This window comes from Mustela putorius, unplaced genomic scaffold (genome assembly GCF_011764305.1).
Source record: "Mustela putorius furo isolate JIRA1106 unplaced genomic scaffold, ASM1176430v1.1 tig00003834_pilon_pilon_pilon, whole genome shotgun sequence".
NCBI classification, from domain to species: domain Eukaryota; kingdom Metazoa; phylum Chordata; class Mammalia; order Carnivora; family Mustelidae; genus Mustela; species Mustela putorius.
The window spans coordinates 44,284,318-44,310,307 of record NW_025421987.1 but is presented as its reverse complement, the minus strand read 5'-3'; the positions used below and the strand labels follow the sequence as shown (position 1 = coordinate 44,310,307).

At 37.3% G+C, this 25,990-nt stretch overlaps 2 protein-coding genes across 3 annotated transcripts in view; one reads left to right on the top strand and one right to left on the bottom strand.

The window, feature by feature from the left end:
• CD80 (CD80 molecule) overlaps positions 1-3,391 on the top strand; it is a 29,217-nt gene extending 25,826 nt beyond the window's left edge. For both annotated transcript variants that reach the window (XM_013046064.2, XM_045088426.1), the window contains one exon: positions 96-3,391. The gene's annotated coding sequence lies outside the window, so the exon portion shown is untranslated. The remainder of the gene's footprint in view (positions 1-95) is intronic.
• On the bottom strand, positions 3,214-24,736 carry TIMMDC1 (translocase of inner mitochondrial membrane domain containing 1). The gene is made up of 8 exons (XM_004772817.2): positions 24,599-24,736; positions 24,273-24,480; positions 21,766-21,931; positions 18,879-18,967; positions 18,107-18,174; positions 9,660-9,738; positions 6,145-6,255; positions 3,214-3,366 (listed from the first exon to the last, which is right to left on the bottom strand). The coding sequence occupies exons 2-8, from the start codon at positions 24,464-24,466 to the stop codon at positions 3,216-3,218; spliced, it is 858 nt and encodes a 285-aa protein (XP_004772874.1). The 5' UTR covers positions 24,467-24,480; positions 24,599-24,736; the 3' UTR covers positions 3,214-3,215.
• Between the last annotated feature and the right edge of the window lie 1,254 nt (positions 24,737-25,990).

The following is a 25,990-nucleotide window of genomic DNA, read 5'->3' as shown; positions in this document are numbered from 1 at the left end:
AGCACCTTTGTGATAAAAAATATAAAAATTAAAATGCTTTCCTCCTTTGAGAATTCAGGTTTTGAAGTATTCGTTTATTTTTTTTGTTTCCCCAGGTCCCACCTCCATCTTAGATTGGCCTCTTCTTTGAATTTCTTCAGATGGCCAGGATTATCCTAGGATTATTCTCTAGGAGCCTCTTCCTTTCGGTGGCCCTGCAAAAAATGACCAGAGGAATATGGTGGGGACATAAGTAGCTCTGGTAACCTTGGTCAAAGAACTTAGAAACAAAGAATTGTTCAGGCCTGGAAGAGACATTCGAAAACACTTGTCTCATTAATGGCAAGGACATCAAGGCCCAGGGGGTGACCTGGATAAAGGCCTGCGCCAGAATCCAGATTTCCTATCTCTGGTGCTCTTTTCCATTAGTCTGGCTCTGTGCTATTAACTGGTGTGTTTATATATACACACATCAGTCAAAATGCTTCTGGAAAAAGAATTTATCCAATGTCAGGTCAACTTTTTAGACTTGATCTGATACAACACTGGAGCATTGTGTGTTGTTATAAAAAGGAATCTGATGTTAATGTGTGAGTAGTGTGCTGGTACATATACCAGTGTGAGGATGATGGAAACATTACTGATGTTAACCAATATTTCATTTTTCATTGTACTCTCCCACTTCTCCATCAGTTTCTAAAGAAAGGAGATTTATCCCAAACTAATATCCTCTGACATGTAAGATCAATGACTTATACACCTCAAAGCAATAGGTTGGAGAGAAATAGGTTGGTTTACAGAGTCACATCCCACTGGTTCATATTGGACTGATAATCTCCTTAAATGGCTTTATGCTAGTTTAACCTCATTTGTAAAATATGAGAAAGTTCTCATTTAAAATGAGATAGGTTTTTATTGTGTATTACTAACAGTAAGCTGTCTTTAGAAATCGATCAGGGTAATGAAAATAGCATTCCCTAGACCTTCCTTATCCCTAAAGTGCTAACTGCTGTTCCTGAGTTATTTGCTCATGACTCCTCTTTCTCTGAACTTGTCTTCCACAACTCAGTGGACCAGAAGGTGGACCTGACTTAAGTGGGAGCAATCAGACATTCCCACTGGAAAATCTGACGTTGGATAGCAAATTGACCAAGTTTCTCACATGTGGCTGGGTCTAAAACATTTAATTTGGGTAGCTATAATGGGACCAGATTATGTTAGTCTTAAGTACACTTTTAAATGGTTACTCTCAGAACAAAATCACTGAGGGAAATAAATAATTTAAAGCAAAGACAAGAATTTAAAGCAAACAAAAAAAAAAACAGGAATTGCTATATCTAGTTAAGATTAATAATCCTTAGACATGATCAAGGGGAGACCTCAAGAAGTAGTTACAAACGAGGACACACCTAAGAGACAGCTTATTTATACTTAAATTATATTACATTACTTATTACATTTGATAAATTATTAGTACTATTTTTTCAAGGAGTTGTACTTTTATTCTGATATTTTTATGATATGAATAAAACTATTTTTAAAACCGTCTAGTTTTATAATATCTAGTTGGAGAATATAATCTATATGTGGATGTGAATAAAACAATAAACAGATTGACTGCCAATTTGTCAGCAGTTTATGAATGAGATAATTAAGAAAAACATACTTTATGGAGTATGGCATTAACATGTAATAACATGTTAATAATATACTTGTGCAGAAGTTCTTCTATCCTTATAATTACTAATATTTGCTGTTCTCTCTCTCATCCCCTGTGCTCCAGGGCCTCGTGCTATGCTCCACATGCATCATTTCACTTAATACCCATTCTGAGGTAGATGAGATTTCATTTGACAGAGGGGAAAAACTGAGACCAAAGTAAAATGGCTATGCTATAGGTCACATGGCTGCAAAGCCACATGATTGGGATGCTAAGCCAGCGATCTGCCCCCAGAGCCTCTAATTTCAGCCCCTACATCACTCAGCTACATAAATCTGGTCCCTGAAAACAGTTATTTTCAGAACAGGAACTAAAAACAAAGAGATCTAACACTAAAAAAGCACTAGCAGTCTTCCCCCCCCTTAGTCCACTTAACCCAGTTCATTTCCCCCCCACCTCTTTCAGTAAAAGCTATAATCTGCAGGATTGCAGATTCCTTCGTAAGGAGCTAGCTCCTGAAGTATAAAGACTGTGTATCTATTCTAAGTAACTTATGCATATTACAGCACAGACACTTTGTCAGCAACACTAAGAGAGGAAACGAAGTCAGGCTCCTTTTTTAAAATAATGTGTATCTATTTCTTGTTTGTTAAATTTATATTGTATTTCAAATGGCATAGGAATTCTCTTTTTATTTTATTTTAAAGATTTATTTATTTGAGAGAGGGCATGCATGAGGAGGGAGGGGCAGAGTGGGAAGGAGAGGGACAAGCAGACTCCACACTGACCATGAAGCACCACACACGGCTCAATCCACAACCCTGAGATCATGACCTGAGTATAAATCGAGAATTGGATGCTCAACCAACAGCCACTCAGGCACCCTACTCACCTAGGCCTGTGATATTTCCAGGACTAAAAGGCACCAGGGTTTTATCACAGACCATGTGCCTTACCTGGTTTTTTCCTTTCTCTTCCTAGTGATTTCTAGAATATTCTTCTAAAGGGCTGCAAGAATAAACATACAACCTACAGAATTCAAATCCAGTCTTGGGAAATTGTAAATTTACTGTTGTAAAATCCAGGGAAAAGAATTATGTATTGATTGATCACTATAGATACAAGGTCAAATATATAGATCAATCACGAAGGACGTAAGTGTGTATTTAAATGTAAAGGTAAGTAAAGTAAGCATACAACAGCTCAATTCTTGAGGCGCCTGGATGGCTCAGTGGGTTAAAGCCTCTGCCTTCAGCTCAGGTCATGATCCCAGGGTCCTGGGATTGAGCCCCGCATTCAGGCTCTCTGCTCGATGGGGAGCCTGCTTCCCCGCTCTCTCTCTACCTGTCTCTCTGCCTACTTGTGATCTTTGTCTGTCAAATAAATAAATAAAATCTTAAAAAAAAAAAAACAATAGCATAATTCTTGGTTAAAAAAAGGTAAGAGCAAGTCATTGCCACTAGAGAAGCCAACATTTACATCTGTTAGCAGGCTGACCAAGGAGAAGCCTAGCCATTGGCATTCAATGGACATAGATCCTTTCGATTCATCAATGAAAGTCAAGTCCAGAACACTTTCAGTCTTTGTCTTGTTTATTTGTTGACGAAGGGTTTCTAGGAAGATTTAGCAGTGCTTCAATTTTCTGGACGTCATCTTTGGATTGATTTTTCTGTAACCTACTTTCAATTTCTTCAGGGAGGAGCTCAGTAAATTGTAGTCTGGCTTTGCTGTAATAAAAGAATGAAAAGAATATATCATGTACTGCTTTGTTTTTTAGTTCTTAGATTTTTTTTAAAAGATAGTATTTATCCATTCTCCCTTGTGCCTTATGAGCAAACATTACTCTTTGTACATCAAAAACAACGACTTCCTATGCTCTCCTAATCTGTTCCACTCACAGGCTGACTACTATTATCACATCACCAAAATGGACACTGCTGTGGCAGCAGCAGCTTTGATTCCTAAAATATTCCAGAGTTCCTGCAGGGATATCATGCAAGAACTAAAGCACCCCCAGCTCAAGTGTGAGCCTTGAAAACTGGCTGCCCTCTTGCCCTCAGGGCCAGAGGCAGGGCAAGGGGCGGGGGGAGCTGATGTGAGGCCCCCTGCCACTCCATCACCTCTCTGTTTCCAGATGTTAAAGGAACTGCACAAAGGCTGTAACAATTTCAATATGGAAAAGTCAGATGGGACAACACTATAGACATATATTTACAAAGAGTTAAAATCCAATTTCCAAATAATACATCAGTTCTTTTTCTAAATCTAGTATTAGCTTCTTCCTTTCTTTAAGTGATTATCAAGGTCATCCATGACTTTTTCCCCAACTCTTTATTACAAGGTTTGACCACTTCTTCTAGATCTCCATAGCTAGTTTTCTACATTTTCCACTCACTAAGGTAATTTTTTATATTCTCCCTCTGTTTGACCTTTCTGTAATTATTTTCAAGCTAAGAAGCAGGCATATAGTAAGTTCTTTAACTATGTATTGAATTAGGGTGCCTAAGTGGCTCAGTTGACCTGCCTTCAGCTCAGGTCATGATCCCAAGGTCCTGGGATTGAGTCCCACATCAGCCTTCCTGCTCAGTGGGGAGCCTGCTTCTCCCTCTCCCTGCTGCTCCCCCTACTTGTGTTCTCTCTCTCTGTGTCAAAAATCTTTTTTAAAAAACCCTCATATTAAATTACCTCCTCAGTAATACCACATATATATCGTAGACATATAAATATCCTATAAGTTTTTGACCCTTTTTCCTTCTAAAGTATCTTTCATTACTATAATTCAATTCAGTTTATTGTTTTTAGCCATTCTTGAGATTTTTTCCATCTCTAAATAACTGATCAACTTTTCTAGTTATTTTTCTGGTTTCCTTTTTTTTATTGGGATACAATTATTATCTGTTCATATTTTTCAAAACGTTAATACTTTTCCAACTTTCTGTATCAAATTCAAATACCAATATACTTTCCTTACTTTTCCAACTCCTTTCTCAAAGCTTCCTTTTCTTTAAAACAAAACAACAACAAAAAAGTTTCTTACGACACCTAAAGACCTAGAAATAAACTAATGCTTTCATGCTTTTAATTCTCCACATCACATTTTATGCTGGCACTTAGAATTTTAAGTGCTTTATCCTACAACTTAGATAACTACATATCCCACCTACCCTCTTAATAATCTGGAGAAGAGGAGTGAATGAAACAAATATATATTGAGCATTGTGGTGTGATTCTGCCCTCAGAATGGCTGAGAAAACAAGAGGGCTTGAAGTTAAGTAAAATAGCCAAGGTCATAGAATTAATCAATAGCCTAGTTGGGATTTAAGGTGTGTTTTCAAGGTTTCAGTGCTGCTTAGGTTCTCGTATAGAACCTAAGTCCCTGAACAACTGATCTAGAGATATTAAGAATTTCCATGTGCATATGTGTGTTTAGCACAAATGGAAGCTTCAAGTAAAAATATGATTAAAAAAAAAAAAAGACTTTATCTATTTAACTACCAAAACAGCAGCAGCTTTCATCAGTACACAGGAAGCCAAGCCACAAGAATCCTTCGTACCAGGAGTCCTAGGTAGCAGCCTGTTACGGTCATCTTACAAAAAATCAGCACAAAGTCTACTCTCAGTCTGATAACTGGACCCCAGGGAGTGACTAGATGGCACAGGTCAAAGTTTTCCTCCTCTTCAGTGGCATCCCGTCCACTAACAGCCACTTTAACTACCTAATTCATGTGCATCCACAGCAAGAAGTGGAATCTTTGAATGTAGACACCTAACATGCTCTGTATTGTTCACAGATGCACATGTAACGTGGGATATAACCTTTTAAATAATGCCAAGTGAAATTCACTCATTGCTGTCCATTTCCTTTAAGTAATTTCCCATGCAGTCAAGAATATAGAAAAAGAAAAAAAATATGCAACCAAGTGAGGTTTGAAATATCTTAACTTAAAAATAAATATATCTAGGGCACCTGGGTGGCTCAGTGGGTTGAGCCTCTGCCTTCGGCTCAGGTCATGATCTCCGGGTCGTGGGATCGAGTCCCACATCGGGCTCTCTGCTTAGCGGGGAGCCTGCTTCCTCCTCTCTCTGTCTGCCTCTCTGCCTACTTGTGATCTCTCTCTCTCTGTCAAATAAATAAAATCTTTAAATAAATAAATAAATAAATAAATAAATAAATCTAAAGAATGTCCCTCATCAGATTAAAAATAAAATTAGTGTCTTTCAGTTTTCTATTCTTTCAATAAAAAGACTTAAAAATCAGATAGTGTACAAGTTGAAGAAAATGAAACACTTCTTTGAGTTTTATTTATTTATTTTTCTAAGTAATCTCTACACCCAACATGGGACCTGAACTCACAACCCTGAGATTAAGAGTGCTTCTCTGACTGAGCCAGCCAGGTGCCCCAGAAACTCATCTCTGTGTTGAGAGGCAGTTTAGAGGAGCTGGGTTGAGAGAGCATCAGGCTGGCTAAGAAAGTCAGATACCCTCATCTTCACATGCTCCTTACCTCTCTTCCAGCTTCAGCTCATGGAGTGCCTTACGATCCTTCTGTGTTCTCTCTTGGACAGTCTCACCATGGAACTTCTGAAATGCCATCAATAGACTTCCTACAGGAGTGCTGAGAGGGAAGTAGAGAAAGCTTTGGACAAAGGAGCCATTAGCCCACACACCATGGGAAGGTTTGCTAAGGCATGAGCAACACTGACTGAGCCACTTCTTCTCTGACAGGTATAGGAACTCTGACAAAGTGTCCTTGTCGAATGAAGAGAAAATTATTAAGGCAATTTCCTTCCTCCTCTTCTAAACGGTAGAGAAAAACAATCACTGCAACATCCTACAATTAACTGGTATAAAAACAACAGGCCTGTAAGTTGGCTCTGTGTTTTATCATGAATGATAAACTGGGAAAATATATACTTATGACAGTTCTAGTAAGGAGATTTATACCGAAGATTTCTCAGAAGTGAAATCAACACCAGGAATGGTACCGAACCTAGTAGGAGGCAGGAACTGTGGAGGGCATTTTGGTTGGAGGAAGGATACTACTAGCTTCTGGAGGTGGAACCCCAAAACATTCTCAAATTCAGAAGTCTGGCACAACAGTCTCACCTATAATGTCAATAGTTACTATCAAGAAACTGATATAGATAACACTTATTACAATAACAGAAGAGGGTTTGGTTCTTGTATTCTTGAGGAGAAGGAGTTTTTGTCTCTGATATAACTTAAATTTCCACAGACTGCAATGTAAGTAAGCTCATTCAAAAAGGTATTTTTGCTAAATGCATATGTCCACTGACAAACAGATAAAGAAAATGTGGTCTATACAATGGAGCACTATGCAGGCTTTAAAAAGAAGATCCTGTCACACGCTACATGGATCAACCTTGAGGATGTTATGCTAAGTGAAATAAGCCAGTTATAAAAGGACAAATATTATATGATTCCATTAATATGAAGTATTTAAAGTAGTCAAAATCATAGAAACAAAGTAGAAAGGTGGTTGCCAAAGGCTGGGGGACAAGGGGAGGGGAGATTTAATGTTTAAAGGGTAAAGAGTTTTCAGTTTTGCAAGTGAAAAAGTTCTAGAGATCATTTGTACAAAGTGTGAATATACCTAACGCCACTAAACTGTACACTTAAAATGGTTAAGATGATAAAATTTATGTTATGTGTTTTTAATGACAAAGAAAAAGAAATTATTTTGGCTTATAATTTCAACAATTTTTCCTTTCAAACTAAGCTGGTATATTAACAACATAACAAGGCGTGCCTCGCTGGCTCAGTCACTGGAGCATGTGACTCTTGATCTTGGGGTCCTGAGTTCGAGCCCCACATTGGGGGTTGAGTTTGTTAAAAAAGCAAACAAAAAAACACAATATAATAAACATGTCAGCAATGGATTATGACATGCTGAATTTTTAAAAAGAATTTTAAAAAAGAATGCATGAATCTACAGTGTTACTTCCTCCTAAAAAGGGGATAGGAAAAGGGAGGGCATAGGTGGAGGGAAAGGGAGTACTCTTCTATTCAAGTAAATGCCAACTAACAAAAACAAAGAAAAGACAGAACAAATCATTTTGCAACCATCTGTGTAATAATTGATGACACCAACAGTTATAATAGATCATTAAAACCACAAGAAAAAAGATAGCTGGAGAACAGGCTATTCAATCTTATCCTACAGATTATTTGTTAATCACAATGGGAAAAAGATACCCTTAGAGTGCAGGAATTTAGTAGATACCAAATGTGGTAGGCAGAATTCTAAAATGGCCCCCCAAACTGTCCTGCCTTAATCCCTCAACTATAAATATATTATACCCATGATTATATTACAAGGGAAAATTTTACAGATATAATTAAGGTTAATTATCAGTTGAATCTGAGTCAATCAAAAAGTAAATTATCTGGATAAACCCTTTAAAAGCAGAGTTTTCCTTGGTGGCAGAGTAGAAGTCAGAGAGATTCAAAGCATGAGAAGGATTCAACATGCTGGTTGCTGGTTTGAACATGGAGGGGGTCACCATGAGAAGGAATGGGATGTCTCTAGAACAGTGGTGCCTGGCTGACAACCAGCCAGGGAACAATGACTTCAGGCCTACAGCCACAAGGATCCTGTCCACAACCTGAATGGTTTAGGAACAGATTCTTCCCCAGAGCCTCCAATAAGAGCCTGACTGACCAACACTGATTTTTGTCCTTGTAAACCGTGAACAGAGAGAGCCCATCTGAGCCCATCTGAGTCTGTAGGTCAGACTTCTGACCTACAGAACTGTGATGTGATAAACAGGTAGTGTTTCAAGTTGCTAAAGTTTGTGGTAATCTGTCACCCAGGAGTGGAAAACTACTGTACCAAGTCATTAAAATTAATTTCATTTATAATCGCTGATACAATGTCTCTTGATATGATACATGGAAAAGGAAACAACTTCACCTATATTGTGTTCCTGATGAAAATATTTAACCTAAATCTAATCCTGAGGGGATAATCAAAAAAAAACTGAGAAATTTTCGGGGGGGGGGAAAGGCAGTGGAACTGTTCTAGTTTAAAGGAATCAAGGGGTGCCTATATGGCACAGTCAGTTAAACCTTAGATTCTTGGTTTCAGCTCAGGTTGTGATCTCAGGGTCCTGTGCCTGAGCCCCATATCAGGCTCCGTGCTCATGTGGAATCTGCTTCAGTTTCATTCTTCCTCTTCCTCTGCCCCTCCTGCTTGTATGCACTCTCTAAGAAATAAATCTTTTCTTTTTTAAATAAAGAAATCAAAACCATAAAAATGATATACAATTGTATCCTGGGTTTAAAAAAATTATTCTAATAATTAAAAATTTTTTTACTATGGACCCTATCTTAGATAGCTACATTGAGTCAATGCTAAATTATTTATTGTGATGATTATACTGTGATATTATCACTGGCAAATATTCATCATTTCATCTTGGGAGATACATGCTGATATATTCAGAGATGAGGAATTATGAGGTCTCCAAAGACAACCAAAAAGAAAAAAAGAGAAAGAAAAAGAACTGTACACACATTACACACATATACAGAAAGATATAAAATGAATACAGCAAATGTTAACAACCGGTGAATGTAAGTGACAAAAATATGGGTGTTCAATGTACTAACTCATTCAACTTTTCTATAGGTTCAAAATGTTTCAAAGTAAAAAGCTGAAGAAGAAAATTTTTAAAATTTATTAAACTAAACAAACAAAACCCAAACAAAACTGTTTTTTTTTTTTTAAGAACATGCTTGCTAATTGTTTCTTATTCCTTTTTCCTGCTCCTTGCAAATACCATTGTTCAAATTACAAATAAGTTCAGGTGTCAGTGATATATAAACAGTTTTTACTCAGTGACAACTGTAAGTAAAATCAACCATATAGAGTAGAATTTGAATTTAACAGTCAAAGCCACTGCCAACATAAGACTGAAGACCTAGAAATGAGTGAGATTTTAACAGGTAAGGCATTAATGTTGTGTTAATTTAGAATGAAATTGTGTTAACACTTACCCCAGCAAGGCTCCAATTATGCCACCAGCCACCAGACCCTGCAGGCCCAGGTTTATTCTAAAAAGACCTCCTGTGACAGCTATTTTAAAGCAAACAAACAGAAAAAACCCTGATATTAAATTTTCTTTAAACACTAGAATCTATCTTTTAAGTTTTCCTTCTATAAAAGTGACATAAACCCCTAAGTAAGTTTTCTGAACCCAACATGAATATACCACCATGATCTCTTCCACACTGCAGGTTCAAAGGAAAACATTCCTTTTATAAACCTACTTTCTCCATCTGTTCTAGGGTCCAATCTCCTCATTCTCTTCAATGTTTGCCCACCTCCTCTTAAGAATCTGTAATTTCTTCACTTCCACCTCTTCCATTTCTTCCTTCTTCAAGAAAAGCTTTCCCCAAATAAAAACCCCTGCAGTTTATACCTCCCCCCACCACCACAGCCTCACCCCTTTCTTCAGGGCTACACTCCTCAGGCAGGCCTTACAGGCGGGCATTTAGCCTACAGTGCCACCTGGTGGTCAATGTAGAGGTCCTCTTTCCTTCCCACGGGAATGCTCTATGATGTCATTCATTTTCCTCCCTCACTAGGTACAATACAACTAATGCCATCTCAGGTAGTAACATTGTTTTTTTAAAAAATCTGAGACCTATTTCTCTTATTTAAGAACTATTTATCATTTTTAAATTTTCTATGTTTTAAAATTAACAAGAATGAAAATTATCTTTAATTCTATTACCCAGAGGTAGTAATAAATTTGATCTTTTTTTTTCCCAGATGAAACATTTTTAAAAAATAATATACTTTTTAAAAAACCTGTTAGAACAGCCAAAATCTAGGACACTGACAAAACTAAATGGTGGCAAGGATGTGGAGCAAAAGAAACTCATTCACTGCTGGTTGTAACCCAAAAATGGTATAGCCACTTTTGAAGACAGTCTGACAGTTTCTTACCATACGGTTCAGCAATCATGCTCTCTGGTATTTAAACAAAGGAGCTGCAAATTTATGTTCACACCAAAATATATACACAGACATTTATATATAGCAGCTTTGCTCATAATCAACAATACTTGGTAGCAACCAAGATGGCCTTCAGCTGCATAGGTAATAGTAGGTAATGCATAAACTGGCATTCAGACAAAGCGCTAAAAAGAAATAAGCTATCAACTAATGAAAAGACACTGGAGGAAACTTGAATGTATATTATTAAGTGAAAGAAGTCAATCTGAAAAAGCTATACAGTGTTATATAACATTCTGGAAAATGCAAAACTGTAAACAGTAAAAAAAATATCAGAGGTTATCAGAGGTTGGTAGGTGGGATGCACAGGTAGAGCAGAATTTTAGGGCAATGAAAATGGTCTTTATGATGATGGATATATGTCCTATTTGTCCAAACCCATAGGATGTACACCAAGAGTGAATCCTAAAGGAAATTATGGACTTGAGGTGATAATGATCCATCACTGTAGGTCCTTCAATTGTAACTAATATCCCACTCTGGTGTGAAATGTTCATAGTTGGGGAGGCTACATGTAAGTGGGGGAGGGAGTATATGCAAAATCTTTGTATCTTCTGTCCAATTTTACTATGAACCTAAAACTGTATTAAAGGTGGGGAGGGAGTAATGAGCCATACACCAAAAATGGAGTTGGACTCTTTATTATACATAACTATGTTTTCTATGAATAAAGACAATTTACTTCATTTTTCTCATTCTTGGTGCTTTTTGTTTCTTTTTCTTACCTGAATGCACTGGTTAAAGTCTTCAGTATAATGCTGAATAGGACTGTATTTTTCTCAAGTACCTAAATTACAAGTGTAATTTAATTTTTTAATCTGTGCTGTATTCCTAGTCTTAGGGGAAAATCATTCAGTCTTAAACATGACATTTGCTGCAGGTTTTTTCATAGATGACCTTCCCTTTTATTCCTAGTTTGTTGAGAGTTTTTAATTCTGAATGTTGGATTTTTGTCAAATGATTTTTCTAAGCTAACCTTAAATTCCTTGGATAAACTCACTTGGTCAAGATATAATCATCCTTATTTGTTGCTGGATTTGGTTTACTAGTATTTTGTTAAGGATTTTTGTGTGTATACTTTTTTTTTTTTTTTTTTTTTAAGTAAGCTCTATACCCAACATACGGCTTGAACCCACAACCCTGAGATCAAGAGTCACACACTCTGCCAACTGAGCCAGCCAGGTACTCCTACGTATATACTCTTGAATGATAGTGATCTGTTGTTTTCTTTGTTGTTTTCATCTGGCTTTGGTATAAGGATAATACTAGTCTAACAGAATGAGTTTGAAAGTGTTCTTTCTTCTTCTATCTTCTGGAAGAGTTTGTGAAGGAAATTTCCCAAATACCCGTTGAAGACATCTGGTCCTGGGCTTTTCTTTGTGAAAAAAATGTTAATAATTTAGTTTATTAACTTACTATGGGCTATCCAGATTTTCTATTTCTTCTTGAGTAAGTCTTGGTAATTAGTGTCTTTTGTTTTTTCTTCTTGGTCAGTCTTGCTAAAGGGTGTCTATTTTGTTATCTTTTCAAAAAAGCCAACTTTTGGTTCCACCCATTTTTTTCTTTTTCTTTCAATTTCAATAAATTTTGCTTTAATTCTAATTTCCTTCTGTCTGCCTACTTTGGGTTTATTTTGCTTCTCATTTTCTAGTTTTTAAAGGCAGAAGCTTAGATCGTTCATCTGAGATCTTCTTTTATAATGTAGATGTTTATAACTATAAATTTCATACCAAATACTTATTTGGGTGCATCTTAGAAATTTTGACATATGTTTTCATTTTCATTTAACTCAAAATATTTCTAATTTATCTTGTGATTCTTTGTGGTCTATAAGTTATTTATAAATATGTTGTTTAATTTCCAAATACTTGTGGATTCCCCCATCTTTTTTCAGTTTAATTCCACTGAAGTCAGAGAAAATATTTTGTATGATTTCAGTACTTTAAATTTATTAAGACTTGTTTTGAGGCCTTATATACAGTCTAGCCTGAAGATTATCCCATGCGCACTTGAAAGGAATGTGTATTCTGCTATTGTTGGGTAGACTGTTCTATAGATGTTGGTTCATACAGGTTGATAGTGTTGTTCAAATATTCTATATCCTTGCTGATATTTCCTCTAGTTGTCCTATCCATTACGAAAAGTGGCATATTAAAGCCTCTAACAACTATTACTGAGTTGGCTATTTCTCCTCTCAATTTAGTGTTTGTTTCATGTATGTAAAAGCTCTGTTGCTAGATGCATTTATGTTTATAAATGTTGTATTTTCTTGATTAATTGGTTCTCTTAACATTATAAAATATCCTTCTCTTTGTTGCTAGCATTTTTATATTAAAGTCTATCTTGTCTGATACTGGAAGAGCCACTCAAGCTCTTTTCCCTACTACTTGCATAGTTTATCTTTTTCCATCATTTTACTTTCAACTTACTTGTTTCCTTGAACTAAAATATGTCTCCTGTAGAGAGCATACAGTTGATCTTTTTTTAATGGAGTCAGACAATTTCTGCCTATTGACTGCAGTGTTTAATCTACTCATATTTAATGTTATTACTGATATAGCTGGGTTTAGGCCTGCCATCTTACTATCTGTTTTCTATATATCTTATTTCTTTTTGATCTTGTTATTACTTTAAAAAGTTACTTTCTTATTACTTGCTTTATGGATTACCCTACGCTTCTTAATTTATCACAATCTACTTCAGATCAGTAACTGTTTTAGTCCAGTAACATGTACAAAGACTGTTCCAATACAGCTCCACTCCTCTTCCATTTTTGTGCTATTATTGTCACTTACATTATGTATATATGTTAAAACACAACAATACAATGTTATTATTTTACACAATCATATATACTTTAAAGAAGGGAAAACGTTAAGAAAGAAAAAAATAGGTTTATGACTTCTTTTCTATTAACCTACATATTAACCATTTCTAGTACTTTTCATTTCTTCCTGTCAAGTTACTACTTCGTAACATCTCCTGTTGGAAATATGTCCCAACATATTTCCATTCCTTCCCTCTCATTTGTGCTATTAATGTCATATTCAGTTTTAAACACGCTATATGTCTAATACTTCGATTTTATTACTTTATATATTATTATTTATGCATTATCTTTTATATCAGTTAAAAGAAAATATATATTTATATAACCTTTAATAATTACTTATACAATTATCTTGACCAATGCTCTTTAATGCTTCATGTAGATTGAAGTTACCATGTGGTATCCCTTCCTTTTAGCCTGAAGAATTTCTATAGAATTATGTAAGGCAGTTCTGCTAACAATAAATTTTCTTTCTTTGTTTATCTGCCAACCTCTTCATTTTTGCCTTCAATTTTGAAGAACGGTTTGCTAGATATAGAATTCTTGGTTGACAACTTACTCTTTTCAGGCCTTTGAATGCCATTCTACTGCCTTCTGGCTTCCATCATTCTGATGAGCAATCGGCTGTTAATCTTATTGGGGCATTCCTTGTATGAGTTGGTTTTTTCTTGTGGCTTTTAAGATTTTTCTCTTTCAATAGTACAATTATTACATGTCTAGGTGTGACTCTCTTCATGTTTATTTATCTTACAGTTTGTTGAGCCTCTTTGATGAATGGATTAATGTTTTTCAACAAATTTGGCAAGTTTGTAGTCTTATTTCTTAAAATACTTTTTTCTGCCCCTTTCTCTCTTTTCTCTCCATCTAGCATTCCTAGCAACCTGTTGGTATTTGATGGTGTCCTATAGATTGCTGAGGCTCAGTTCACTTCTCTTCATTTAAAAAAATTCTGTCCTTCACGGGCACCTGAGTGGCTCAGTCAGATAATCATCTGCCTTTGGTTCAGGTCATGATCTTAGGGTCCTGGGATCAAGTCCAGCGTTGGGCTCCCTGGTCAGCAGGGAGTCTGCTTCTCCCTCTCCCTCTGGCCCTACTCACCACTCATAGGCTTACTCTCTCTCTCAAATAAAACCTTTAAAAAAATTCTGTCCTTCACAAGAGACAATCTATATTGATATTATCTTCAGGTTCACCAATTCTTTTCTGCTACTTCAAATATAATGTTGAACTCCTCCTCTCCAGTGAACTTTTAATTTCTATTGTTATATTTATCAACTCCAGAATTTTTACTTGATTCTTTTTTATAATTTGTCTTTACTGACATACTCTATTTGATAAGTCACTGTCATCAAACTTTTATTTCTTTAAAAATGGTATGAAGCCTTTTGCCTGCTATGTTCAACAGATGGGTCCTGTCAGAGACAGTCCCAAAGACTGCTTTTTTTAAAATCCCATCTTTGCGTGTCTTCCAATTTTTTTGTTTTTGTTGAAAACTGCATATTTTAGGTAATAAATTACAGCATCTCTAGAGTTAGGACATCCTTTCAGGGGATGGCTATAATTCTTTGTTTATGTAACAACTTGCCTGGACCAATTCTATGGAGTCTTTTTTTCTGCAGACTACAGCCACTAATGCCTTTCTTTAATTTTTATCTTTATGCCTGGCTTCCTAGGCATCATAGTGGCTTAAGCAGTCATCCAATGAGTCATCAGAGGTTATGCTTAAACATCTCAAGTGAGTAAGGTTTCCATCCCTTGCCAATGTATCTGTGGTTGAAGAATGCATTTAAAGTTTATAATCTTTTCTGGCTTTTTCTTTTGGTGTCCACAATTAACCATTACAATGAGCTAAAGATAAGCAGCTTACTAGAACCCTTACCAGTCTCTCCTGAATTTGCATAAATACTTACACATGTGTGCAACTTTCCAAGTGCTAGGAATAAGTGGGATATTAAAGACTTCTTGGGCTGTCTTGTTCCCTAGATATCCCTGTTAAGATTCCATCTCCTCTGCCAGGCTATTCCTCACCTCAAATAGTAACAAAACCTCAGGTTAGGTGTGTGACATTATCCTTCCCTGTTGCAATTATTTTCAGCAATACCCTTGGAATTTTCTGATCTCTGCTCCAAATAAACCCAGCCACCTTAAGCAGCAGAAGCTGATTCTCCAACCTATCCTTGTGAAATTTCTGCAGCATGGAGCTGTGGGTTAGGGGGCACAGACTCTCTATGTTCTTAATGAGACTCAGTATAAATTCTTGGATAAATGCTTACTGATCAGTTGGGTCCTTGTGGTCAACTTCAAGCATCTTTAAATGGTTGTTTTTGATAATTCTGTCCAATTCTATTATTGCTTTTTGTAGAGAGGATTTGCCAAGCTTCTCACTCAGCCATTCCAGATGTCAAATATACATTTATAAATGTCCAGATTGAATGCCAAATAATAATAATGAGAGGAGATATCCTTGACCTGATTCTGACTTCAGGGGAAATTACTTTATGCTACACCATTAAGTTCAATGTTGGTTGCTGGTATGAGATAAAAACTTCTATTGTATTAAATGTGTTTTTCTATTCTTATTATTTTTACTAATTTTTAAAAAGATTTTATTTATTTATTTGTCAGAGAGAGAGCGAGTGAGCACAAGCAGGGGGAGCAGCGGTAGAGGGAGTAGCAGGCTTCTTGCTTAGCAAGGAGCCTGATGCAGGACTATTTTTACTTATTTTTACACTCAATTTACATTCAAGAAACATCTTTCTACTGTACTCTGCATCAGAGAGTTGTGAAAAAGGCAAAGACTTTCTCTGATCAAGTAAGTCATCTAGCAGAGAAGCAAAACAACAGCTGTAACATGTTATAAGTGCTTCAATTAAAGTATTTACAGTAAATTATGGGAACACAGGGGAAAGACACCTAAAAAGAGCCAAAGATAAGAAAATAGGGGCTAGAAAGGACCTCTAGGGAAGCTGAAAATGACAGATGAGTGTCAAAGGTAGGTCCAATAAAAGCTGAACAAAATTGTCTGTGGGACTGGGAAGACAGGTTCAAGAAGATGGACCAATACATGTAAAGCAAGACTATGCTGGGTTTGGGAAATCAGGGTGGAGCAAGAGCAATATATGCGGGCCAGACGAAGAATCAACATTAAAATGATGGGAAACTATGGAAGAAACTCAAGCAAAGAAGTGTTACAATCATATTCATATTTCAAAAATGGCAACACTGGAAGTGGAGCACATGAAGACTAGAAACAGGGAAGACCAGACAGAAGCAGTGGGAAAAAAGAGGAGCTGAGGGTCCATATATATTAAAGGAATATAAATGATAGAACTAGAACTTTGGAAAGTGGGGGATAAAGGGCAAAAGCATATCATTGCTTAGCTTTGTTGCTGTTGTTGTGGTTTTTGTTTGTTTGTTTTTTGATTTAACAGGGTAGAAGATAGAGAACATAACAGAAGGGACAAGTATGGAAGCTGGAGGAGGAAAACAGTTTGGTCTGGATACAGGCATTTGAGTCTACACAGTACCCATGGAAAAATGGCTGCAAGTTAAAAAAGGGAAAGTTTGAGCTGCTTCCATGCTATTAATGCCTATTTCTAGTTTTGTATTTTAAAATGTTTCCACTCAACTGTTAAGCTCAAATTATGTGTATGTGTGTTTGCCTGTGTGTATATACATATATACAGAATACATGTATGTATATGTATAAACACAAGGAGAGCATGCACCCCATAAAGAGCACAAGTGATAAAGCAAATGGGCTAAAATGTTAACAACAGTTGGGCCTCCATATATAAAGGCTATATGGTGTTCCTTGTATTACTTTTATTTTTAAAACTCTCTGTAAGCTTGAAATTAATTCCAAATTAAACATTTTTTAAATGTTATGTACACTATATGTATGTTTTTGTATGTGAGAGAATGTACACGAGTTAGTTAGTGCTTGAGTGTATATGGCACTTTATTCGCATTTCTGGAAATAACATTTCAGTATTTTTTTAACGTTCATTTTAAAGAGTTCATATTTACCAGAGGCATAGAGCTTTAAAATAAAATCCAAGCTCTTACATGAAAAATCTGATCCCTTTCTACTTCACTTAACCAATCTTATCTCAAAGCCACTCTGTCCCTCACTCACTATGTTCCGGTGGTATTATCCTGCTCTTGAGAAACCTTTCTTGCCTTAGTGCCTTCATCCTCAATGTTCCCTTTGCCTAGGCTACTCTTTTTTATAGGGCTTACTTCTTTCCATTTTTCACACATCAGCTTCAATGTCACCTCCTCATAAAAACCTTCTCTGATCACCCTGACCATCCCACTGCTTCACCTATTTGCTACCTTTTATCACAGCAACCAATCTCCCCAACCACATTAGATGGTAAACTCCATGAAAGCAAAGACTTTTTCTGTTTTGTTCACCAAGTACACCAGAGCCAAGCATAATACCCTTCATATATTTTGCAAGAATGTTGAATGAGATGTGATAAGAAGCTAACCAAAGAATTCAGTAGCTCTTATTTATAAGTCCTTAAATATTTTCCAGACCATATTTGAGAAGACTGAAAAACACAAACAAGAACAAAAATGTCTTACCTCCTGCAATGACAAAATGGCTTAGGGCATTTTTATTTCGGTATACATTTAGACCAGTGTTGACTGTGCTGGGAAGAAGGGAGAAGAAAGAAAACATAAAATTTAAAGTATATTCCCCTTACTTACTTACTTTTTTTTTAAGATTTTATTTATTTATTTGACAGAAAGAGATCACAAGTAGGCAGAGAGGCAGGCAGGGGGTGGGGGGAAGCAGGCTCCTTGCTGAGCAGAGAGCCCAATGTGGGGCTCGATCCCAGGACCCCGAGATCATGACCTGAGCTGAAGGCAGAGGCTTAACCCACTGAGCCACCCAAGCACCCATAACCCTTACCTTCTTGACCACAATTTTCACTAAAAAAGTGCCCACTATGTCAATTCCTGGTCTTAGTCTAGGCCCTGTCAATATGTTCCAGATTACTAATATGCCTATGGATTTTCTAGGTGATCCGCCTTCTGGTCAGAAGAATGAGCCAAAGAACAGTCAAATTTCTGGAAAAAATACTCACTTAGAAACAGAAATGTAAAGAAGAGTTTTGCAGAATTTCTCTTACTTAGAAACTTTGTACCTATTTGGATAATAGTAGATTTCCACCCATGGATGCAAAACTACATTTGGCCTAATCTTTTACGCAGAAAGATAAAAGTTCTTGAGGTGAAGGGTATTATCAATCACTTTCACGTGGGTATTTAGTTTTTAAAAATCCCACTTGCTCAAAAGATGTGCTCCTAAAAGAATACCGAGAGCCTTTGTCATGATTCAGAGAGCACTTACTTGAATATAGTCACAAACACTGTAGTTCTCCAGCTCCAGCGCCAGCCATACCGGATGAAGCCTCGTGTGGCTGCACGATGTGCAGATTGCTAAAGGTAACAAAAAGGCTGTGAGGCTCCAGAACACCCTGGTACCTTCTTTATTCTGAAAATGGGGCAGAGGGATGTTGGCTATGGATTAGGCAGGGAAACCTAAACAGAGACATCCTATAATCTCTAGAAATATCATTGTTTAAGTGGTGAAGCTAGAGTGAAAGTCCCACACCATTCTATTCCATCAGGAAATGGAAAAGGCACTAAGAATTACCAGTGTCAAAAAAAAATAAAAAAAAGAACTGCCAGTGTCAAGCAAGTAATCTAACAGTGAGGCATAAATTGACAATCTATATGGTAAATGCCATGGTAGATATAAAGCTAGTGGAAGACATGCTTTTTATATTCAGGAAATCTTGGGAAAAAGAAACCATAAAATTAAAAAGCACAACCAACTAAATGGTAAATTAAAGGGAAAGGATGATAGTAAAATAGATAGGCAGGAAAGGAACAGAGAAAGTAAAGAGAACAGGTATTTACCGTATATTTTCTATGTAAAAGTTGCGTTAACGTATTACCTCATCTAATCTTTACAACATGTTTTTCAGGCAGGTGCTTCAGTTTTTCCACACACCATGGAGCAAGTCTTGTGTAATATTCTAAGGATATGGTCTAGACTTTGAGAGAATTCCCAAGTGGATCCTTAACTACTATATGATGTTGGGCAAGTCAAAACTCTCTGGAGTATCAGGATGGATGGACTCATGGCTTTATGTTTTGTTTTCTGTTGTCTTGTTTTTTTTTTTTTTTTTTTCAAGATTTATTCATTTATTTTAGAGAGAGAGCATGTGAGCAGGGGGAAGGGCAGAGGGAGAAGGAGAAAGAGAATCCCCAAGCAGACTCCCTGCCTAGCACAGAGGCCAACACAGGCCCCAATCCCACGACCCCGAGATCATGGCCTAAGCAAACACCAAGAGCCAGATGCTCAACTAACTGAGCTACCCAGGTGCCTCTGAACTCATGGCTTTTAATAGGCGGATAAATAAATAAATAAATATAAAAGTGTGTATGAATATGTGTATAGAAGTACAGATGAACACACACATTTCCCAATTTTGTCTACTTAGTGTCCAAAAGCCATGATAACTCTATAAGCAATGAGCGTACCCAGCATCAAATCTTAGTTTTTAAATACCATTTTTCCACTAAAAGAAACTAGAATGCTTTGGTGATAACTAATTCTGGAGCTGGTGCTGGGAAAGCAAAAGGTGAGCCAGCAACATGCTGCTATGCTCAAAAGTAAACATATGTTCAAAGAATGATGGGAACAGATCAAAAAGACAAAGGAGCTAGTTTGAAGGTCTCTAACTGTCCAAATCTAGGTCAATTTGAGCTTCACGATAAATAATGGTAATAATGGATTATGAACCTATAGACTAAAGTAAGAATCCATGAGTCTACACTGATACAAATAAATCATAAAGAAACAAATACAGGAGGAGGGAAAGTTCTTCCTTAAAGCTGACTACTAAAAAATAAATATAGGAAAGATGGAATTAGAAAATAACCATATAACAACCACCACAGTACTAACTCTTCCAGGTAAGAGTAATCACTGAATGCTAAAAGTAGAGCACAGAAATTTGTGGAAAAATAGGATATTTACATAGTCTCAAAATATCTTATAAGTACCCATAAGAAACTTACTAATTACAAGGGGGAAAAAAAAGTAATCTTACAGTGGATAAAACTGGCAAAGACCATCTCAACCAAGTGCCTAAAGTATATATCAGTAAAGAAACAAAAGATACTATGTGCTCCTGATATAATGTACTAAGAAAAAACAACATCAATTCTAGGATGTTCTTGATAAAACTCACACCTGAAATCTAATCATGAGGAAAACGCTAAACAAATCCAAATTGAGAAACATTCTACTAAACATATAGCCCACAATCTTAAAAAATGTCACAATCAAGAAAGTTAAAGAAACTGTTCTAGAGGCATGCCTAAAGAGGCATGAGAGGCAAATTCAACATCTGATCCAGGACTGAAAAAAAAAATTATTTACTTTTCAAATAAATTATATTAGTGGGCCGACTACCAAAACTTACATAAAGTCTGTAAATAAGATAAAAGTACTGTATTAGTGTTAATTTCCTAATCTGGATAATATATTGTAGTTATATAAGAGAAATGTCTTTGTTTTCAGGGAAATATATGCTGAAGTATTCATCATGACTATACCTTACTCTCCAGCAGTCACAAATAAATAACAGTATGCATTATACAGAGAATGATAGAGAATGATAAAGCGATAAAATGTTAACATTTGAAGAATTTGGGTGAATGGTAGAGAGGAATTCTTTGTACTACTTTTGCAACTTGTCTAAGTCTGACATAATTTCAAAAAACCTCAAAACAACCCTCAGAGCTGTAACTTCCTCACTTATACAACAAAAACTAATATATACAACAGAACTGATATACAGATCTAACAAATGAATTAGCACTGCAGTTATAAATGCTAATTATTGTTTTAGTGTGAACTACTGTCCTTCATGGAGGCTCTGTGAATGGGGCTAATATGCTACAGCTAACCTTGATGATTTAGCGAGGGATTAGAAATATATTTCAGGAAGTAAAGCCATGGTGGTAATCCCTCTGAAGATAGGAACTGTGGTCTGACAAACCATGTGTATGCACTTTAGCATTAGGACTTCCACTGTTATTAAGTATAGACTTTGTTTCTCTACTCTGACATCGTAAACCCTCCCAACCCACCTACCTGAGTAAATTTAAAGTAAATCGCAAACTGCTGTGCCCTCAAATACTTTGAGAATAGCAGTACTTACCACAGCATCAAACCGGTTATGATAAATTTCTGCTTGGCTCTGCTCAACATACCGCTGTTTAGCATGAATAAAAGCTGGTATTCCCCCATATGCCCAGCCAATGATGCCTGCTGAAAGTGCCGCCTTATAAATATTCTCAAGTTCCTTTGAAGTTCTCTGTTGTTCACTAGGAAGGACATCAGAAAGACAATGTTGTTTGAGATCAATTTATGGATACTGCTCTCCGAAAGTAGTTCAAGATTATCCCAATACTAACATCACATCTTTCATCATGGGCAGAATCTTCTGATAAATTAAATCTTCCGATGAATTAAATAGCATGGTTGTATTATAAGTACCTCAAATCTCAGCCAATTTTAATCTACGCTGTTAGAAATTAGGCTATAAGTTGATTACTCTTGGAAAGACAGTGACTAGAAGGGGCACAAGGGGAGCTTCTGAAATGCTGCTAACAGTCTCTCAGTATTGGTATAAAGTTTGTGAAAATTCATTGATCAATATACTTATGTATATTTTTCTATGTGCATACTATATTCCAACAGGTTTTTTTTTTTTCCCCCCTAAGGTGCTTTTATTAGAGGACTATTAAACTCAACCACAGGAAGAATCTATAAGCTGGATCCAAAGATCAGTGTTTTCATTTTTGAAATCTTTAATAAGGATTTTATTTATTTATTGAGAGAAAGAGAGAAAGTGCATGAGCACAAGTGGAGAGAGGAGAAGGTGGGGGGAAGAATCTCAAGCAGATGCCTCATTGGGTGCAGAACCTGACCCAGGGTCTTGCTCCCACAAGCCTGAGATCATGACCTGAGCCAAAATCAAGAGTTGGACACTTAACTGACTGAGCTGCCCAGGTGCCTTGTCAGCAACAATTCTGACATCAGAATCAATGAGTCTTTACAGTTCCTGCATCTACAAGAGAAATCTAATTTCTTAGAAAACTATAATTCTTCTACTTATGCCAATAGGAAAAACTCCAGTAATTTGAACCCTGTATTTACCTTTTATAGTGAATAAGATAAAAAACATTTACCTAAAAACTGGTATATGGTAGAAGTCAGAAGAGAAAATATAAAAGAGCTTAAAACTTAACAAGCCAGATGTATATGCTTTGCCTCCTTTTTGTTCCCTGAAAAATTCCATGACCTGGGTGATATTTATCCCCATTTTGCTGATATGGAAATAGAGGCTCTAAGTCCTATGGTTGGCCCAAACAGCTAATGAAAAGTTAAGAAACAGCATAGTAGTGGAAAGGACCTAAACTACAAATGGTAACATGGTTGTGGTTCTGGTTCTGTCACCCACTGTTAAGTAACCTGCAGCCAGATCACAATCTCCATAAACCTTATTTTGCTCATCTACAATGGAGGGGAGCGTGGAAATTACACTGCATTACCTTCAAATTTATTTCAGCTTCAGCATTCTGTGGTTTATAAAGCTGGTCAAAAGAACCCTCTTCTATTATGCACTACATAGGATCTTCCACATGTATCTCAACTATTAGAAGGAAGAAGGAGAAAGGCTGCCTTGTTGTCTTTAAAATGAAGATGAGGGGTGTCTGGGTGGCTCAATGGGTTAAGCATATGCTTTTGGCTTGGGTTATGATGTCAGTATCCCCAGATGGTGGCCCATGCTGGGTTCCCTGTTCCTCCCTCTCCTTCCGCCCCTCCCCCTGGCTCATGCGCTCTTACTTGCTCTCTCAAACAAATAAAATCTTTTTTAAAAAAGATGATGAAATCTCAAGAAAGCAAGTAAATACAATTCTGTCAACAATCTCACAATCTCAGCAACATCATAAAACTTCAAAGTTAATTTAACCACTGGATAACACTGTAGTATGGTAATACACTCCATGAAAGGGCAAAATTTTCACCAGTAATTGATAAATGAATAAATGATGAAATGAATGAATGAATGAATAAAGTATCCTGAGTTTTTCCACTACCGTAAATTCAATGTGAAGGGTTATCCTTTATTCTGAAATAACCTTATCTGTTAATTCAGCTAGTATCTTTTTTCATAAAATGAGAAATTAGTTGCTACTATTTTTTATATATTCCTTATTTGACAGAATAAAAATTTTACAGGTCTCTTTGCATCTCTTCAACCTTCCTTTTTTGGAGAGGAGCAGGGGTTATGGCCACAAAGTATCAGTTTGGGATAAAATGAAATAAGAAAAAGAATACTGGAGCCGAATCTTGCAGATGTGGATTCCAGGGTCAGTCTGGACACTAATTAGCTCGGCCCAATTCTTCTAATTTGTAAAGCCAGGGGATTACACTAAAACTATAGTCCCTAAATATCCCTAAGAGCTGGAACATGGAATTATTAAATTTGTCCCCGTCAATCATCACAACTACCAAATGACAATGTCAGGATACAAGCCTGGGATACAAATATTACAACGCCAAATCTTATTTAAAAAATAAGCCACATCCAGGGGTCCTTCACCCCAAGATGGGGCACCTCTTCGTAGTCCCCTCCCCACAGACCCTAGGCACTTTTACTCTTTGACAAACAGGTCCCGGAGGCGGTCCCATCCGGATTCCGAGTATTCGGGCTTTGGGACGTTAGAAGACAGCTTCTGATTCTCCGCGGGAGCCTCCGAATCGGCGGCCACAGCTCCCGCAGCAAAAACCCGAGGGAAAGGACTCAGCTGCCTGCAGGGGAAACTCTGTGGCGCTGGCCGCCGCATCTCCATGGCCTTCTCCGAACCTGCGGAGAGACACACGCTTGGGTTCTCAGGGCTGCAAGGCCTCCCGGAAACACGGTGGGAGGACAGTAAGGATAACCGCAGTAATAAGTCGGTGAGCACCCATGCACTACGCCCCACCTAATCTGCTGCCAGCCTCGTCGCCACAGCTCTGGACATCCTCTTCCTCCGTGCGGGTGCTCACTTTGGAGGACCTTGACTACACGAGACAGGAAGTCCCACCCTCACTGGGGCAAAAGCCAATGGGCGGGGAGACGGCGGAGCCCTAGTCAAAATACTTCCGGGTGGAGGCGGGACGAACCCCAGCCGTGTCAGCCCTACCCGCCCTCCACCCCGGAAGGGAATTGACGGCCAGTAGCCACCTTAAGCTCTGCGCGGGCCCGCTTCTCATCTGTTTTCTCTGGGTATCTCTCGGTCTCCTGGGCCGCACAAACCGGGTCTAGGGCAGGCTCCAAGCGGCCAGATGTTGTCACAAGCTGAAGTAATCTAACTTATTTAAAACTCCGGAAATTCCGCACGAATGAAAAAGAAAATGCAGTATTCAATTCTAGTGGAGTGGGAAAGGGAAAGACAATTTGCACAAATACAAGCCCAACCTGTCACCAACGTGCCGAGGCCTCCCGGCCGGGGAGGACACCACCCATAGTCTTCAATTCTGGTTTCTGGAAAGAACCGTGGCATTGAAGATGGGGCTTGGTGCCAGATACACCGAGATTTGCAGAACGCTTTTTTGAAGAATCAGCTTTGGGTGGTTCTTCATAAGATGGATTTTACTCCCTTTAGTTGATATGCCTACTGTTGCTCGAAAGGCAGGACAACTTATGGAATTTCTACCAGGTGTTTTTCTTTGATAATCCAGCAATAATATCAGTGCAGCTTCTGCTAACATATGCTTTGAGGTATAGTTTTTATTAAAATGCATGCATTTAAAATATTCCCAAACTGGTTTGTGTAACTTCATTTTACTGGCAACCAAACATAGTCTGTTATTTTTTGTCAGTCCCTACCCCTCCTTTAATCCTTTCTACAAATTCAAAACTGCTAAACTCTTTAGTAGAATACAGCAAATAGAATTTTGGAATTGGAAAAAAAAAATTTGGAATTTGAGAAGACCCAGAGGAGTGACTGACTACAGGGATTACCTTAATTAATGACAGTCATCTGGGTAACAGGATTAGATTAACTCCCATCATAGCACTTACTACATTGCACCACAACTTCCTATTTGCTGATGTGTCTTTAAGTAGACTAATTCTGAGTTCACAGACAAGGTATATTCACCTCTGTAGGTCCAGAACCTAGCATTGTGTCTGGCAGGTACGCTGGTGAATGAAGATTTAGATCCCTTTACTCCTGGCTTTGACTCTAGGTTGCTACTTATCCCATATAGACACCGGTGGGTACCAGGATAAAGTCCCAAGGCCTGAAAGTCCAAAAGAATGGCTGTGAAGTCTACAGTCTACATGTAGAAAAAGTTGAATGCTTGTGATGATTCCAGAATAATTCTGGGAT

Excerpts from the sequence above, each read along its gene's own strand:
- TIMMDC1 (XM_004772817.2), bottom strand. The coding sequence starts at position 24,466 with ATGGAGATGCGGCGGCCAGCGCCACAGAGTTTCCCCTGCAGGCAGCTG. Across the intron at positions 9,739-18,106 it reads CCATTTTGTCATTGCAGGAG|CTGTCACAGGAGGTCTTTTT; the intron begins GTAAGACATTTT and ends GCTTTAAAATAG. Across the intron at positions 6,256-9,659 it reads ATAATTGGAGCCTTGCTGGG|CACTCCTGTAGGAAGTCTAT; the intron begins GTAAGTGTTAAC and ends CTTCCCTCTCAG.